At 37.5% G+C, this 14,447-nt stretch overlaps 1 protein-coding gene across 1 annotated transcript in view; it reads left to right on the plus strand.

Annotated features, from left to right (window-relative positions):
- Positions 1-13,512: 13,512 nt before the first annotated feature.
- The window catches only part of LOC128629442 (putative C-type lectin domain family 20 member A), a 3,565-nt gene continuing 2,630 nt past the window's right edge, over positions 13,513-14,447 (plus strand). The window contains exon 1 of the mRNA XM_053677590.1: positions 13,513-14,447. This exon is cut by the window's right edge and continues 234 nt beyond it. Coding sequence (XP_053533565.1) covers positions 14,336-14,447 — 112 coding nt within the window. The 5' untranslated portion in view covers positions 13,513-14,335.

A 14,447-nucleotide genomic window follows, 5' to 3' on the forward strand; every position in this document is an offset into this window, starting at 1 on the left:
ATTGAATCTGACTGAGCACATATTCCCATTTTCAGTGTATCTTCTGTATTCCAAACACGCTAGTACTCAACCTCGACGTCCAAACGTCCAACTGGTCTCACCTGTTGAAGAATAGTGATCATGTTATTCCTTAAAACCAAATTCAAAACCATTTCAATTCAATAAGAGCGTTTCACAGTGAGTAAGATCCAGGGTTCTAACTATGTTGAGAAATACAATCAGACTTTTATATTCAGAACATAAAATAAATCCCTTGGCGTGCACTGATAAACTTACTGAATGATTTTATTTTATTGGTAAGTAAGTGTAAACATTGTTGTGTTTCTTATTAGCAAAGCGCCAGTAATCTTCCCTGTATCAGAGAATAAACTCCAGCGTTCATTTATTCTGGTATGATCATTTACATCACGTGACAGACTGTGGTCGGTCTCTTTCAGTGTCCATCAGACGGTCTCTTCCTGTCCAGAACTACGACGAGGCTCTTAATTCTTATTTCATTAAGTCATGGTGGTTTGGAGAAGGAAACAAGTGCAGAGTATTTTATTTAGAGTGAAACTCATGTGAACAAAGACTAGGACAATGTACAGTAACATAAACACAAACAAGACAAGACATGGAATAAACATGAACATGGCATGGATCAGAAAATCAACGACAACGACCTTACTTACAACAGACACTAGACCGAGCGCTATACAGATGTGAGTTAAATACTAGTGCTGCATTGTGCATAAACCTGCTCCAGGTGTTTGTGATCATGTGACTTGGTGAGTGACGTGAACATGAGCAGTGCTGATGGATGCTGTAGTCCCGCAAGCTTATCGGCTCTAACCTGACACCTGATCATGATCATGATGGAAAGCTTGATTAGAGAATCATTTACAAAGTTGCAGAAATAAATCACTTTGTGTTTGATACTTACAGACTTTTATTTTGTCCTTCAGATTGTGATTTTTTTTCTGACTCCTCAGCTGTCCGTCCATCATGAAGCTGAATCTGTTTCTCCTGTTTCTCACTGGTGAGAGCATTTTTATAAACCACTCATTAATATTACACACATTAATATTGCACTTACCTCCAACCCTATTTATATCTGATTTTACTAAACTGTAAATAAACAATAGCATTACATTACTATGCCTTTATCATTTGCTGACTCTTTTTATTTTTCAGTTTCTAACTTTCTCTATTTTACTGACTTCAGCACAAGTTTAGCAATTTATTTATTTTACCCATAATTTTTAATTTAATTTTTTATTCTTACCAATCTGTTATAAACTACTATAATTCCTTTATTTTATTTATATTTGTTATATTTATTTTATTTATATTTCATGAGAAATTATAGAATTATATATTATATATATATATATATATGAAATTAAAGATATAACATTTAATTGATAAACTTTGTAAAATAAATAATAAAACTGATATTTGATAAAGATGCTGGTACATGAGATGAAGCCCACCAGAGGCAGTTTCTCCCTGGACCACTAGAGGGCATCGACACTCACTGTGTCGAACTACTTCTTCTTCTGTTTCCCCATTTCCTGTTATGATCAGTCACACCGGTGTTATATTTCTTAATAGACTCCTTATTTAAGTTCCCTGTGTTCCCTCTTTGTTTGTCGTGAATTAGGTTTGAGTTCGTGTTTGTGTTTTTGTGATTAGTGAAGTCAGAAAGCTTGTCCTAGGAACTAATGTTAGATTATCGCTTCCTGCACGTTCCGTTATTAGCGATGCACAGATGACTGCTAATTCTTACATGCTGCTGGTTATGTTCGGTGTAATGCGTTCATGCAGTACGTTCCACATACAATATCACAGCTGCGTACCTCGGATGTATATTTAAGACTGTAAATAAATGTGTCATTATCAAGAATCTCCTCTCCACTCCTGATTCTCTGATCGGAATCTGATCCATATTTGGCCACCTCAACCAGTTCAAATCTTGATATAGTGAGACTTTGCTACAAGTGAGATTTTGGTTATTGTTTGCCCCGTGTTTAGTTTTAGGGTTTTCACACAATAATGTTTTCATCTACATTTATTCAGTTCTCTGCATGCAGATTTATTTTATATGCCCTGTGCAACAAGTCATCAGTAACTAAAGTCACGTCAGTAAGCGAGGTCTGATTTGGCAATCATGTATTTCCTCAATTCCTCCTGTACATGTTTCCTATTCTTTTATCTTTTCCTCAGACCCTCAGAGGAAGGAGCTTACAAGCGAGGAAAGAAAACAAGGCACAACTAAATCACTGACTTACTTATTGTCACTGAACTGAACTGCAGGATTGAACTGTTAACCCTCTTACCCCTAAGTTCCCACAGTATCATGTCCCACAACCCTATATTCCCCATAGAAACAGCACGCCAACGCCGAGTTCCCAGGCCAAAATTGGCCCCAAAATCAACATTTTAATTTGAACATTTTTAGGCCTTGAAACAACTTATAATAATGTATTTGTGTAATATTACTTTGAAAATGAAGCAGTTCAGTGTTTTTACTCCAATTAGAGCACAATTCTTAACTAGAGAAATTACGAAAAAAAATGCTCGCTGAAATCCTTCTACTCATTTAGAAGTACCATACAAGCATCAGCATGGTCAATGCCTTTATAAATAATAAATAAATGCATTTTAGCGCCAAAAGTCAAGTTTCCGGTGATAATCAGAGCAGCAGGTGGTGTTTTCACGAATGCACAGAGAGGGTCAGGTTATGACTCCAGACCCCTGCAGTGTCAGTCGCTCTGGTTGATGCTGAAGATGAAGACGGATCAGGGTCTGAATCAGGAGAGTCTGCGTCTCTATCAGTTTCGGTTTCAACATCGCCTGAACTTTCACTGCTGTCTCTATCTAGAATCCTCGCTCTCGCCTGGGTGACTGTGTGTTTTCTCTTTTTTTCACTGTTTCAGATGTACCTGTGTTCACTGTAGGTGTAACTTTAGCTGGAGCACGATTACCTTTTCGCTTTGGCATTTTTAGTTCACTTCTACTAGTGCACCAATATTCACGCTCGGATCTTCATCGTAAAGCCGGCGTAATAACGTAATCACGCCGTGACGTCATCAACCTTCCGGGTCAAACAATAATAATTAAATAAGTAAGGAATCATAGTAGAGTAATGCCGGTACACCGGCCTTATGGAGATAACGTTTACACTGTAAAGCCGCTATATCGGCCTTACGGGGATTTGGCATAGACGACCAAGCCGGTATAAAAGTCCTTACGGGAATAGATCAAAGACGGGCAAGCCGGTTTCTCGGCCATACGGGGTAAGAGGGTTAATTATACATTGCCAATTCTTTAATTTAGCCATTAGGATTATCTATATTCAGATATTCACCAATTAAAGTTTACTGTGTGTTTCATAAAATATATCATCACCAGCAGGTCTGGTCCCAGTCACTGTATCCGTCCTGAAAACCGTCCCTCACAATTATAACCTGATGATGACACCGGTGACCTGGCCTGTTGCACAGAATTACTGCAGGGTGATGTACACTGACCTGGCAACAATCCTGAGTGATACTGATTGGCTACGATTTGAGAAAGAAGCAGCAAGCAAAGGTCTGACAACATCTGCCTGGGTCGGATTGTACAATGACATCAATAGCTGGCGCTGGTCCTTAAACGATCTCTCACTGAAGAATGTCACTTATAGCTATTGGGCCCCTGGAGAGCCTAATAATCTTTTTGGAAATCAAGCACGTGGTATAATAGATACATTTGGTAAATGGCGGGATAGATCATTTACAGAACTATACCCCTTCATATGCTACAATGGTGAGTCAATATCCTGATGTTAATTTGCCTAGTCTTGGTTTGATGGCTGGTTTTTCACATTTTGGGTTGTATCTTGGTATCATATTGTCTGTGAGACAGAGACGTGACTTTTGTTTATTTATTTTTTCACAGCTAATTTCAGTGGTGCTGCCAAGTTCATCGGCATCAGTAGTCCTCTGTTGACCTGGCCTCAAGCTCAAACTTACTGCCGAACACATCACACAGACTTGGCCAGCTCTCTTAACAGTTCAGACAACGACATGTTAAGGCAGGTGAGTAGTATCCAAGGTAATTCCTGGATTGGGCTTTACAGAGACACTTGGAAGTGGTCAGACGGGACCAACGCTTCAAACATCCCATGGGCTCCTGGACTACCTGATAATGCTGGGGGTTACGAGAACTGTGCAGTAGTTAATAACGGACTGTTCTACGATGTACAATGCACCAACCTGAACTATTTCTTCTGTCACACCAGTGAGTCTTCTGTTTTCTCTTATTCTAATATCACATCAAAAATGAATTATTTACTTAAGTTTTGACTTTACATCATTTTCTGTATCTTGTTTGAAAAAAAAAAAACATTTTTGAAAATCTTTAGATGCCAAAAGAAGAAAATGAAAATAAAATGTTATGATATAATAATAATAATAATAATAATAATAATAATAATAATAACAAATGCTCCTTTTTATGCTTATAAACACCTTCATCTACAATTTGTTGGTGTTCAGTGCCTTCTGGGTAAACTGTCTCTCAGAAATTTACCGCTATATCGAGCAAACTTCCCTTGAGATAATAAAGTAAAGGGATGGTTGATGAGAGCTCATTAAAATATTTGAATGCAGCAGAAAGTAGCTCACAGTTCACGAGCAAATGACGGCACAAGAAGACGAAAGGAGATGAAGTTCAAATTAAACACAATTTGTTTTCATTTGGTGCAAAAAGTCATTTAGAAATATGATTGTGAAATTTTACTGTATAAAAATATAAATATACCATAAACAAAATGATAACGTAATCAAATCTAACACATAAAGGAGTGTCTGTGCAATTAATGTTCATTTAAGATTGAACTCGTTAAGCCATATATCATAATATTCATTCAGACGGTGCAGTGTCCTGAAGAGGAAAAACTTTACATTATGGAGAAATTAAAGCGTGCGTGCGTGTGTGTGTGTGTGTGTGTGTGTGTGTGTGTGTGTGTTCCACAGTTTACCCAGCGAGGAGTCAGATAATGAGACTGCAGGTGAAGTCTGATGGGAGTGTGTTTGATCCTGCTGTGCAGTCGTCCATTTTAGATCAGGTGAGTCACATGATGTCTCTGAAATTTGGAGAAACCCATATTAGCATTTCTTACTCTCAAATTTCTTTCATTCTCATGAATTTTGCTCCTTTTATTATTTCTTGTCTTCTCGGTGACACGTATTCCTTTTCTTTTTGGCTTGAGTAATTAAATCCTGATTCTGATCCTCAGATCAGACAGAAACTGGAGGAAAAAGGCATGTTGGAGAACACCACAGTGACCTGGAAGGTGCAGCCAGATGGAAACATCTTCCACAAGAAAAAGGATGATCTGTAACGTCTAAACGCTCACCTTCAAGTCGAGCAGATTCCAAACTGACTGAAATTTTATTTAACCTACAGCATTTAAGCTTTAATCAGTAGGCAGTGTCAGAGGACAAGATTAGCCAGAAGTAGAGGAATAAACGTATTTAATTGCTCTGATTGGAACACGCCCACTTTGACTTTGCAACCGAAATTTTAAAGTCAGATTTCACTGCAACATTTTAATATTGAACATGTTCAGCTTTTGCTGCAAGAGACCACTGAACACAGTGATGAGGAGAAAGTCAGAGAGGGTATGTTCAATACTGGGTTTAATGCATCAGTGTGTTGTAGTAAAGAATAATTCTTATAGAGAATATAGTGAATGTAACAGAACCTGTAAATACACTGTGTGTACTCTGAACAGTCATATATAATGCACTTGCCACTATTACTGTCATTTATTTCTTCCACATCTACAGTAATAAATATATACTCATTTCTTGTATTTTATTTCTTTTTTCTGTATCTAAAGGCATTAATAATATACATTAATATCATCAATAAACAATTTTAAATATAAACCTCTTGTAACTATTTCGTAGTCAGAATTCAGAAAGGTGTTCTATAAAATGTAATTCTACAATTAATATTAACGGCAATACTTACATTGACCAGAAGTCGGCAGTAGAACAATCAGTAACACAAACAAAACTGGAGGTGCTACAGATCCAAACACCAGATTTATTTCTTTATTAAAAATATACTTTCATGTAGACACATGCACTGAAAATCCTATTAGAACAATCATCATGACCACCATGACAGGTAAAGATCCTCCTACTTGTTCATCTGAGCAGGTGATGAGGTTTGCATGTGACTGCTTCCAGTCTGCCTTGCTTTTATAACTTCTAGAAAAAGAGCCACTGAGTTTGTGGAGTCTAATTTTCATCGGCTGTGACATGCAACTGCTGAAAGTTCAGAATGTTCATTTGTTGTATTTTGGATCTCTCTGATTTTAAATAGTAACTGGGTTGGTTAGTTGGTGTGAATCACTCAATCACCTGCTTCATGCCAACATCTGAAGGCTGCACTAGCTGAGTAACAGAAGTGTTGACTCCAAATCCCAGCACAGGCTCTCTGACTGCTGGACATAAGGAAATGTGGACAGTTTCGCACTGACATTAGGATTTAATGTAGTATTTAATTTGCAGGTTTGATTTACCCTCAACTGTGTAATAAGACACTCTTTCTGGGTCGGCCACTTCTGGGAAGGTTCACTACTGTGCTGAATTGTTCCGGTTGGAGATAACGGCTCTCACTGTGGTTCTTTGGAGTCCCAGAGCCTTTGAAATAGCTTTGTAACCCTTCTCAGATTTCTCAGGGTGGATTTTGCTGTTAAACATCAATATTAATAGAATATGGTGATACCTGTCCCATAATGAGAGTTAGGATGGATGCAATTGCAGTTGAGAGCTTTAATAAAGATTATAATACCCAGCACACAAGGCAAAAGACATAACTTAAGACCTGCAGTGATAAGGCTAGCAGGTAAAGCAGAAGCAAACCCAGAATAAACAAAACAATGGCAAGGCTTGGTAAAATATAGATGATGTGACTGAGCAGTCTCTTAAATAGTGTTTTGTGATTGTCAGTGTGATTGGGAACAGGTGTGTGTGATTAGTCCTCAGGAGAAGGTGCCTTGTCTGTGTTCCATTGGGAGTTGTAGTCGTCGGCCATAGTTGTAGTTCGTGGTGCATTATGGGAAATTGAGCTGCTAGTTTGCTTTGACATGACAATACCATTAATCTGTGAAACTGCTAGTTATTTATAATCCTGTAGAATTTAATATTGGTGCATCCAGAGTGTGAACTTGGACCCCTCTAAAACAGCCCACAAGTAAACTGTATCCAGAAAATCTCTAGAGATGGTCTGTATGGTATGTTTGGGTTCGTTTTGTGGTCCACTTGAACCAAGACAGGAAGAATAGATGTTTTTAATAAATTTTACTAGCAAACATGCTCCTCTGAGGTTGCGTTCAGCTGTAAGACAAGCCCTCACATTTGCTTCTACAAAGAACTTCATATTTAACCTGGAGAAAAAGTCACCAGTCTACACAGCACAATCCAGGAAATGTTTGTCATTATGAACTTGTGGCTCCACAAAGCCAGAGCTACGCACATTCAATCCTAATCCTACTTTTGTAGATCTGCATCTGGGACGAGGCCTGTTGCTGATATTTTATTGCATGATATGCACCGTAAAGCTACGCTGGTGAATATACAGCATGAATATGGCTAAGTTAAAGACGTCTATACTTTTTACAATCCAGTCGTGTAATTCAGCCTGGTGTTCAAATGAAAATGATCATTTGGGTCATATCAGTGTTACCCTGCAGTCTTGAATCTTTCTCTCTCTGTGGAATATCTGCTTCAGTTATTTTAAAGCAGAGACTGGGTGAAGGGGAACCCGTGACAATTACTGAGCATAAACATTAAATTATTTATTTGCACAACAACATAACATTATCTGTGTTCTGCCTCTAGCACAATCCTCCACAACCAGTTCGTGATTTGCTTTGTGATTCGCTTCCACCTTGTGGTCAAAGTCTGTATTGCACACAACGCGTGGACATGTTGCTGATGTCCTTTCACCACAGACACTGTTAGAAGCCCCCCCCCCCCCCCCCCCCCCCCTTTCTTTTTTTCTTTCTTAAATTTAATGATGAAACCAGGTGCAGAAAATTAACTTTAATCATGAAATATTAACAAGAGTGAGTTTAATAACTGATCTGCGTGTGTTTCCTGCTGTGGGTCTCAAAGTGTGCAGGTCCCCCACTGAGTCTAAAACTTCTACTGACCTTCTAATGACCGCAGCACAATAACATAGTAAACTATAGTAAAGTAAAATAAGTAAACCTTTATCGCTTTTTTGAAACCAAAGGCTACAAAATGCTGCATAATAATAATAATAATAATAATAATAATAATAATAATAATAATAAAGTAAAATAGAATTAAAAGTAATAGTAAACACACGAGTTGTAAGATGCTGTCGAACACCTCAGTTGAGCAGGAACATTAAATATATAACGGAAGGCTTTACAGAAGCACATTACTTTAATAATTTACCGCATACGCTGAAAAAGCACAATCACCTTTTACTTTCAGCCTAGCCCTAGACAGGGAGAGTAAACCTTGATCAGATGACCTTAATGACCTTTCACTGCTGTGAAAGAGGGCCAATGGGCCTGTGTGAAAATGTATTTGCCCCCATAGTTACTAAACTATGTATACTCATACTACAGAATGTCATGTGGTACGCAAACTCCCCAGATCCCTACTGCTTCTAAGGCACCCAGGCCACCCGAATCCCCTGGCCGTGAAGAGGAAAACCATGCATCCCCGAGATCTTATGTAAAACCCATGATTCTTAAAAAGTAATTCTTTTATGTGTTTTAATTAAACTACATGAAGTTTTCCAAACTGTTTTTCTGTGTGTGTGTGTGTGTGTGTGTGTGTGTGTGTGTGTGTGTGTGAGTGTGTGTCTATTTTAAATACACACGACTTTTTTTATCTATCCCTGCAGGCTCACCTCACTCGGGCCCCTTCGACACTTAGTTTTTTCAGCTCTAGAAAAGGAGGGTCTTTTCCTTTTTAATTTCTCTATTCTATATTTTAATCTAATATAATTTCCCACCAGAAGTCACAGAGTTGTCCAAAAGTTAGCCATCGAGTTTATAAATAAGAAAAGCTAAATACACTTACTACAAAATGTAACCTAAAACTCTTTAATTAAACACTTAAATGCAAAAACAACACACACACACACACACACACACACACACACACACACACACACACACACACACACACACACACACACACACACAGAGCCTGTGTCACGAGTCGCACATGCAGCGCTGCGCCCTGGAGGTGAATTTTATAAGTAAAATTCCCACAGCTGAATATCAAAACTTTAGCTAGCACATTAGCAGAGGTCTCCAGCTGAGCCCTGGGCCACAACACAAATCTCCACGTTTGAACAGTCAATAGCAGATTCTTCAGGAAATAATCTCACACTTCCAGGTTCTGATTCAGAAGTGCAAGATTGTGCGAGCAAAGTGAGAATCGCCCCATTTTTCAGGAGTAGCCTTCGTGAACAGCCTGTGTTGTACTCTCCCAGGTTCAGGAGGCCATCCTCTGTAAAATGCGCTGCACACAAGCAAACGTTTGGGTTGTACTGCTCAGGAACAGCGTTATAAATCAATTTTAACCACCGATTCCTAATTTTGTCTGTTTTCATAAGGCCAGACAAAGGGGTATCGAAATACACAGCGTCTCCACGACATGACGCCAAACAATTCACTGAAGTCTCGCCTTCTTTCTTCGTACCTGCCTTTGGGCGGGATTATGCTAATATTTCAAACAGTGACGCAGATGTTTGCGGAAGTAATATCTGGACTTCAATCAAGGCGTTTTAGGCGGGTCTGGAGCAGTGCTCTCTGTTAGACAGAATAAATCCCTTTGTGATGATGATGAGCTTTGTAACTTTGCAGATCTTATACATGCACACAAAGATAGATTACACACTAAATAAAAAGGAAAACATTAAACAGCATCAAATGACCCCTTTAATGCATCAGTGTGTCATAGTAAAGAATAATTCTTATACAGAAGATTGTAACAGAACCTGTAAATACACGGTGTGTACTTTGGACAGTCATATATAATGCACTTGACACTTTTGCTTTAATTTTCTTCTTCCAAATCTACAGTTATAAATATATACTCATTTCTTGTGTTTTGTTTCCATTTCTGTATCTAAAGGCATTAATAATATACATTAATATCATCAATAAACAATTTTGAATATAAACCTCTTGTAACTATTTTGTAGTCAGAATTTAGAAAGGTGTTATGTAAAATGTAATTCTACAGATAATATTAACTGCAATACTTACATTGACCAGGGGTCGGCAGTAGAACAATCAGTAGCACAAACAAACCGGACCTCATGAAATCATTTTGAGAAAAAACAACTCTCTTGGCACGCTCCACAAATTTAACACATAGACATGAATATTTAATTGTGGTGAAGAAGATTGGTCTGTTTTTAATGAGGAAAGGCAAAACCACGCCTACAATGACTACGCTGTGGAGAAAGGTATATAAAGGGCTGTGTTTTTGCATAATTTGGACTTTCTGCAGACTCTCACACTTAGTTGGTTTTCAATAAAGTTTATTTACTTTTTGACATCTGCTAACCCCTCCGTCTCTGAAGTTTTTGACTTGGGCTGAAAAGGTTGATTTATCCACGACATTCTCTGTCTGTACCAAGCAGTGATATCGTGTTTGTGTTCCTGGTGTTGACTTTGTTCTCGTTTCTCTGCCGAGTCTTGTTGAGTCTGACCGCCTGACCTCCGCCTGTTTTACGTTGTGGATTTTTGCATTAAACTTTGGACTTGTTGTTTTGGGGTTAAACTACCTAACCTGCACATGCTTCTGTCTGCGCCTCCTTCACGTGACAGGAATATAAACCTTTAGTAACTATTCTGTAGCCATTGTAGAAATAAGCGTCCTATGGTGTGCAATTCCACAATTAATATTAACTGCAACACTTACATTGACCAGAAGTCGGCAGTAGAACAATCAGTAACAAACAAAACTGCAGGTGCTACAGATCCAAACACCAGATTTATTTCATTAGTAAAAATATACTTTCATGTAGACACATGCACTGAAAATCCTATTAGAACAATCATCATGACCACCATGACAGGTAAAGATCCTCCTACTTGTTCATCTGAGCAGGTGATGAAGTTTGCATGTGACTGCTTCCACTCTGCCTTGCTTCATTTCCTATGTAAAACAGGACTCTTTTTTCAAATAGTCACAATGCACTTCTCCTAAAATTGTAAGGTGTGTAAGAATTTAGCCCTGACCCGTTTCTGCCCTTTAATACATCATGTACATCTTCCTTTATGATTATAATACTCTGTAGTACAAGTAGAGGCAGTGATGATTTTATAAAGCAGCCATGATAATATCGTGTATGCTGAGTGTTGGATCTGATTATTGACACATGGCTGTTCCTCACTAAAGGCAACCTGATGAACTCCTTCACCTCCTTTCTGTGCTGAAATTTGAGGAGGATGGGTCAGTGTTGGTTTTGTTTAAATAAGCAGTCTGGAGTCTAAAGTAAAGTTAAAGTCAAATGGAAATCAGTCTGCGTCACCCATGTTGTAATTTCTCCATACTAAGAAGAGGACAGGTGAAGTAAGCAGATTTGTAGAGAGTTGTGTACAAGCAGTGAAGATCTACAACGGAGCTACTGAAGAAACACCAGTCTTCAGAGTTTCATATTACAGGTATGTTTTAATGCTCAACACTTAAATTTCAGTTAATTCTAACAATAAGGATAAACATTTAACACGTGGATTTAAAATTTGTTAATAAACCAATTATCAGCAAGTAAAAAGTAGCAGATTTCTTCAAATTTAATGATTAATTAATGAAGAAATATTGTAGCATGTTGAGTAAGGTTAGCAAGACATTAATATATTGCATTAATATTAAATAAATCTAATATGGTTAAAATGTTTAAAGGTTTAATTGAAGTAATACTGTACAAAACTAATAAAGCCCACAATCTTTGGAAATCAGTGTGTCTCTATCAGTGTTGGGGAAATCACCTGGAAATTGTAGCTTTTATAGTCTGATGAAGTTAAGCTAAAGTCAAGCTGAACTTTTATAAAAGTAGTTCTCTCCTCTACAAGTTACTGACAAAAAGTAGTTAACTACATTGAAGATACTTAAACGGGCAACATTTTTAGTACGTCATGATTGTGAATCCGTTTAAAAATAAAAAGAACAAAAGCATAAACTTGAGAAATAAATATAATTCGATATAATTAGAACCTTTATCAAACTTCTCCGGTTTTCAGCCCAGCTATCTGCAGCATATCTTTATCTATATCAGCTCTCTAGTCTTCCATCTGTCATGACATGATAAATCATTACCACAGTGATGAAGCATAATGGTTTATATCGCATCAAATGAATAATAATAATAATAATAATAATAATAATAATAATAATAATAGTAATAATAATAATAATGATTCCAGTCTAATGTAATTAAATCCAGAAATATAGCCTACTCATTTTAGGAGATGTGGAGAAATACAATCAGACTTTTATATTCAGAACATAAAATAAATCCCTTGGCGTGCACTGATAAACTTATTGAATGATTTTATTTTATTGGTAAGTAAATGTAAACATTGTTGTGTTTCTTATTAGCAAAGCGCCCGTAATCTTCCCTGTATCAGAGAATAAACTCCAGCGTTCATTTATTCTGGTATGATCATTTACATCACGTGACAGACTGTGGCCGGTCTCTTTCTGTGTCCATCAGACGGTCTCTTCCTGTCCAGAACTACGACGAGGCTCTTAATTCTTATTTCATTAAGTCATGGTGGTTTGGAGAAGGAAACGAGTACAGAGTATTTTATTTAGAGTGAAACTCATGTGAACAAACACTAGGACTATGTACAGTAACATAAACACAAACAAGACAAGACATGGAATAAACATGAACATGGCATGGATCAGAAAATCAACGACAACGACCTTACTTACAACAGACACTAGACCGAGCGCTATACAGATGTGAGTTAAATACTAGTGCTGCATTGTGCGTAAACCTGCTCCAGGTGTTTGTGATCATGTGACTTGGTGAGTGACGTGAACATGAGCAGTGCTGATGGATGCTGTAGTCCCGCAAGCTTATCGGCTCTAACCTGACACCTGATCATGATCATGATGGAAAGCTTGATTAGAGAATCATTTACAAAGTTGCACAAATAAAACACTTTGTATTTGATACTTACAGACTTTTATTTTGTCCTTCAGATTGTGATTTTTTTTCTGACTCCTCAGCTGTCCGTCCATCATGAAGCTGAATCTGTTTCTCCTGTTTCTCACTGGTGAGAGCATTTTTATAAACCACTCATTAATATTACACACATTAATACTGCACTTACCTCTAACCCTATTTATATCTGATTTTACTAAACTGTAAATAAACAATAGCTTTATATTACTCTGCCTTTATCATTTGCTGTTTTTTTTATTTTACTGACTTCAGCGCAAGTGTAGCAGTTTATTTATTTTACTCATTAAATTTTATTTTATTTGATTTATATATATCATTTCGAAATTAAAGATGTAACATTTAATTGATAAACTTTGTAAAATAAATAATAAAACTGATTTGATGAAGAGGCTGGTAGATGAGATGAATCCCACCAGAGGCAGTTCCTCCCTGGACCACTAGAGGGCACCGACACTCACTGTGTCGAACAACTTCTTCTGTTGTTTCCCCATTTCCTGTTATGATCAGTCACACCGGTGTTATATTTCTTATTAGACTCCTTATTTAAGTTCCCTGTGTTCCCTCTTTGTTTGTCGGTGCATTAAGTTTGAGTTCGTGTTTTTGTGATTAGTGAGATTTTGGTTATTGTTTGCCCCGTGTTTAGTTTTAAGTTTTTCCCACACAATAAGATTTTCATTTACATTTATTCAGTTCTCTGCATGCAGATTTATTTTATATGCCGTGTGCAACAAGTCATCAATAACTAAAGTCACGTCAGTAAGCGAGGTCTGATTTGGCAATCATGTATTTCCTCAATTCCTCCTGTACATGTTTCCTATTCTGGTATCTTTTCCTCAGACCCTCAGAGGAAGGAGCTTACAAGCGAGGAAAGAAAACACGGCACAACTAAATCACTGACTTACTTATTGTCACTGAACTGAACTGCAGGATTGAATTGTTAATTATACATTGCTAATTCTTTAATTTAGCCATTAGGATTATCTATATTCAGATATTCACCAGTTAAAGTTCACTGTGTGTTTCATAAAATATAATATCACCAGCAGGTCTGGTCCCAGTAACTGTATCCGTCCTGAGAACCGTCCCTCACAATTATAACCTGATGATGACACCGGTGACCTGGCCTGTTGCACAGAATTACTGCAGGGTGATGTACACTGACCTGGCAACCATCCTAAGTGATACTGATTGGCTACGATTTGAGAAAGAAGCAG

Source organism: Ictalurus punctatus, chromosome 29 (assembly GCF_001660625.3).
Source record: "Ictalurus punctatus breed USDA103 chromosome 29, Coco_2.0, whole genome shotgun sequence".
NCBI classification, from domain to species: Eukaryota; Metazoa; Chordata; class Actinopteri; order Siluriformes; family Ictaluridae; genus Ictalurus; species Ictalurus punctatus.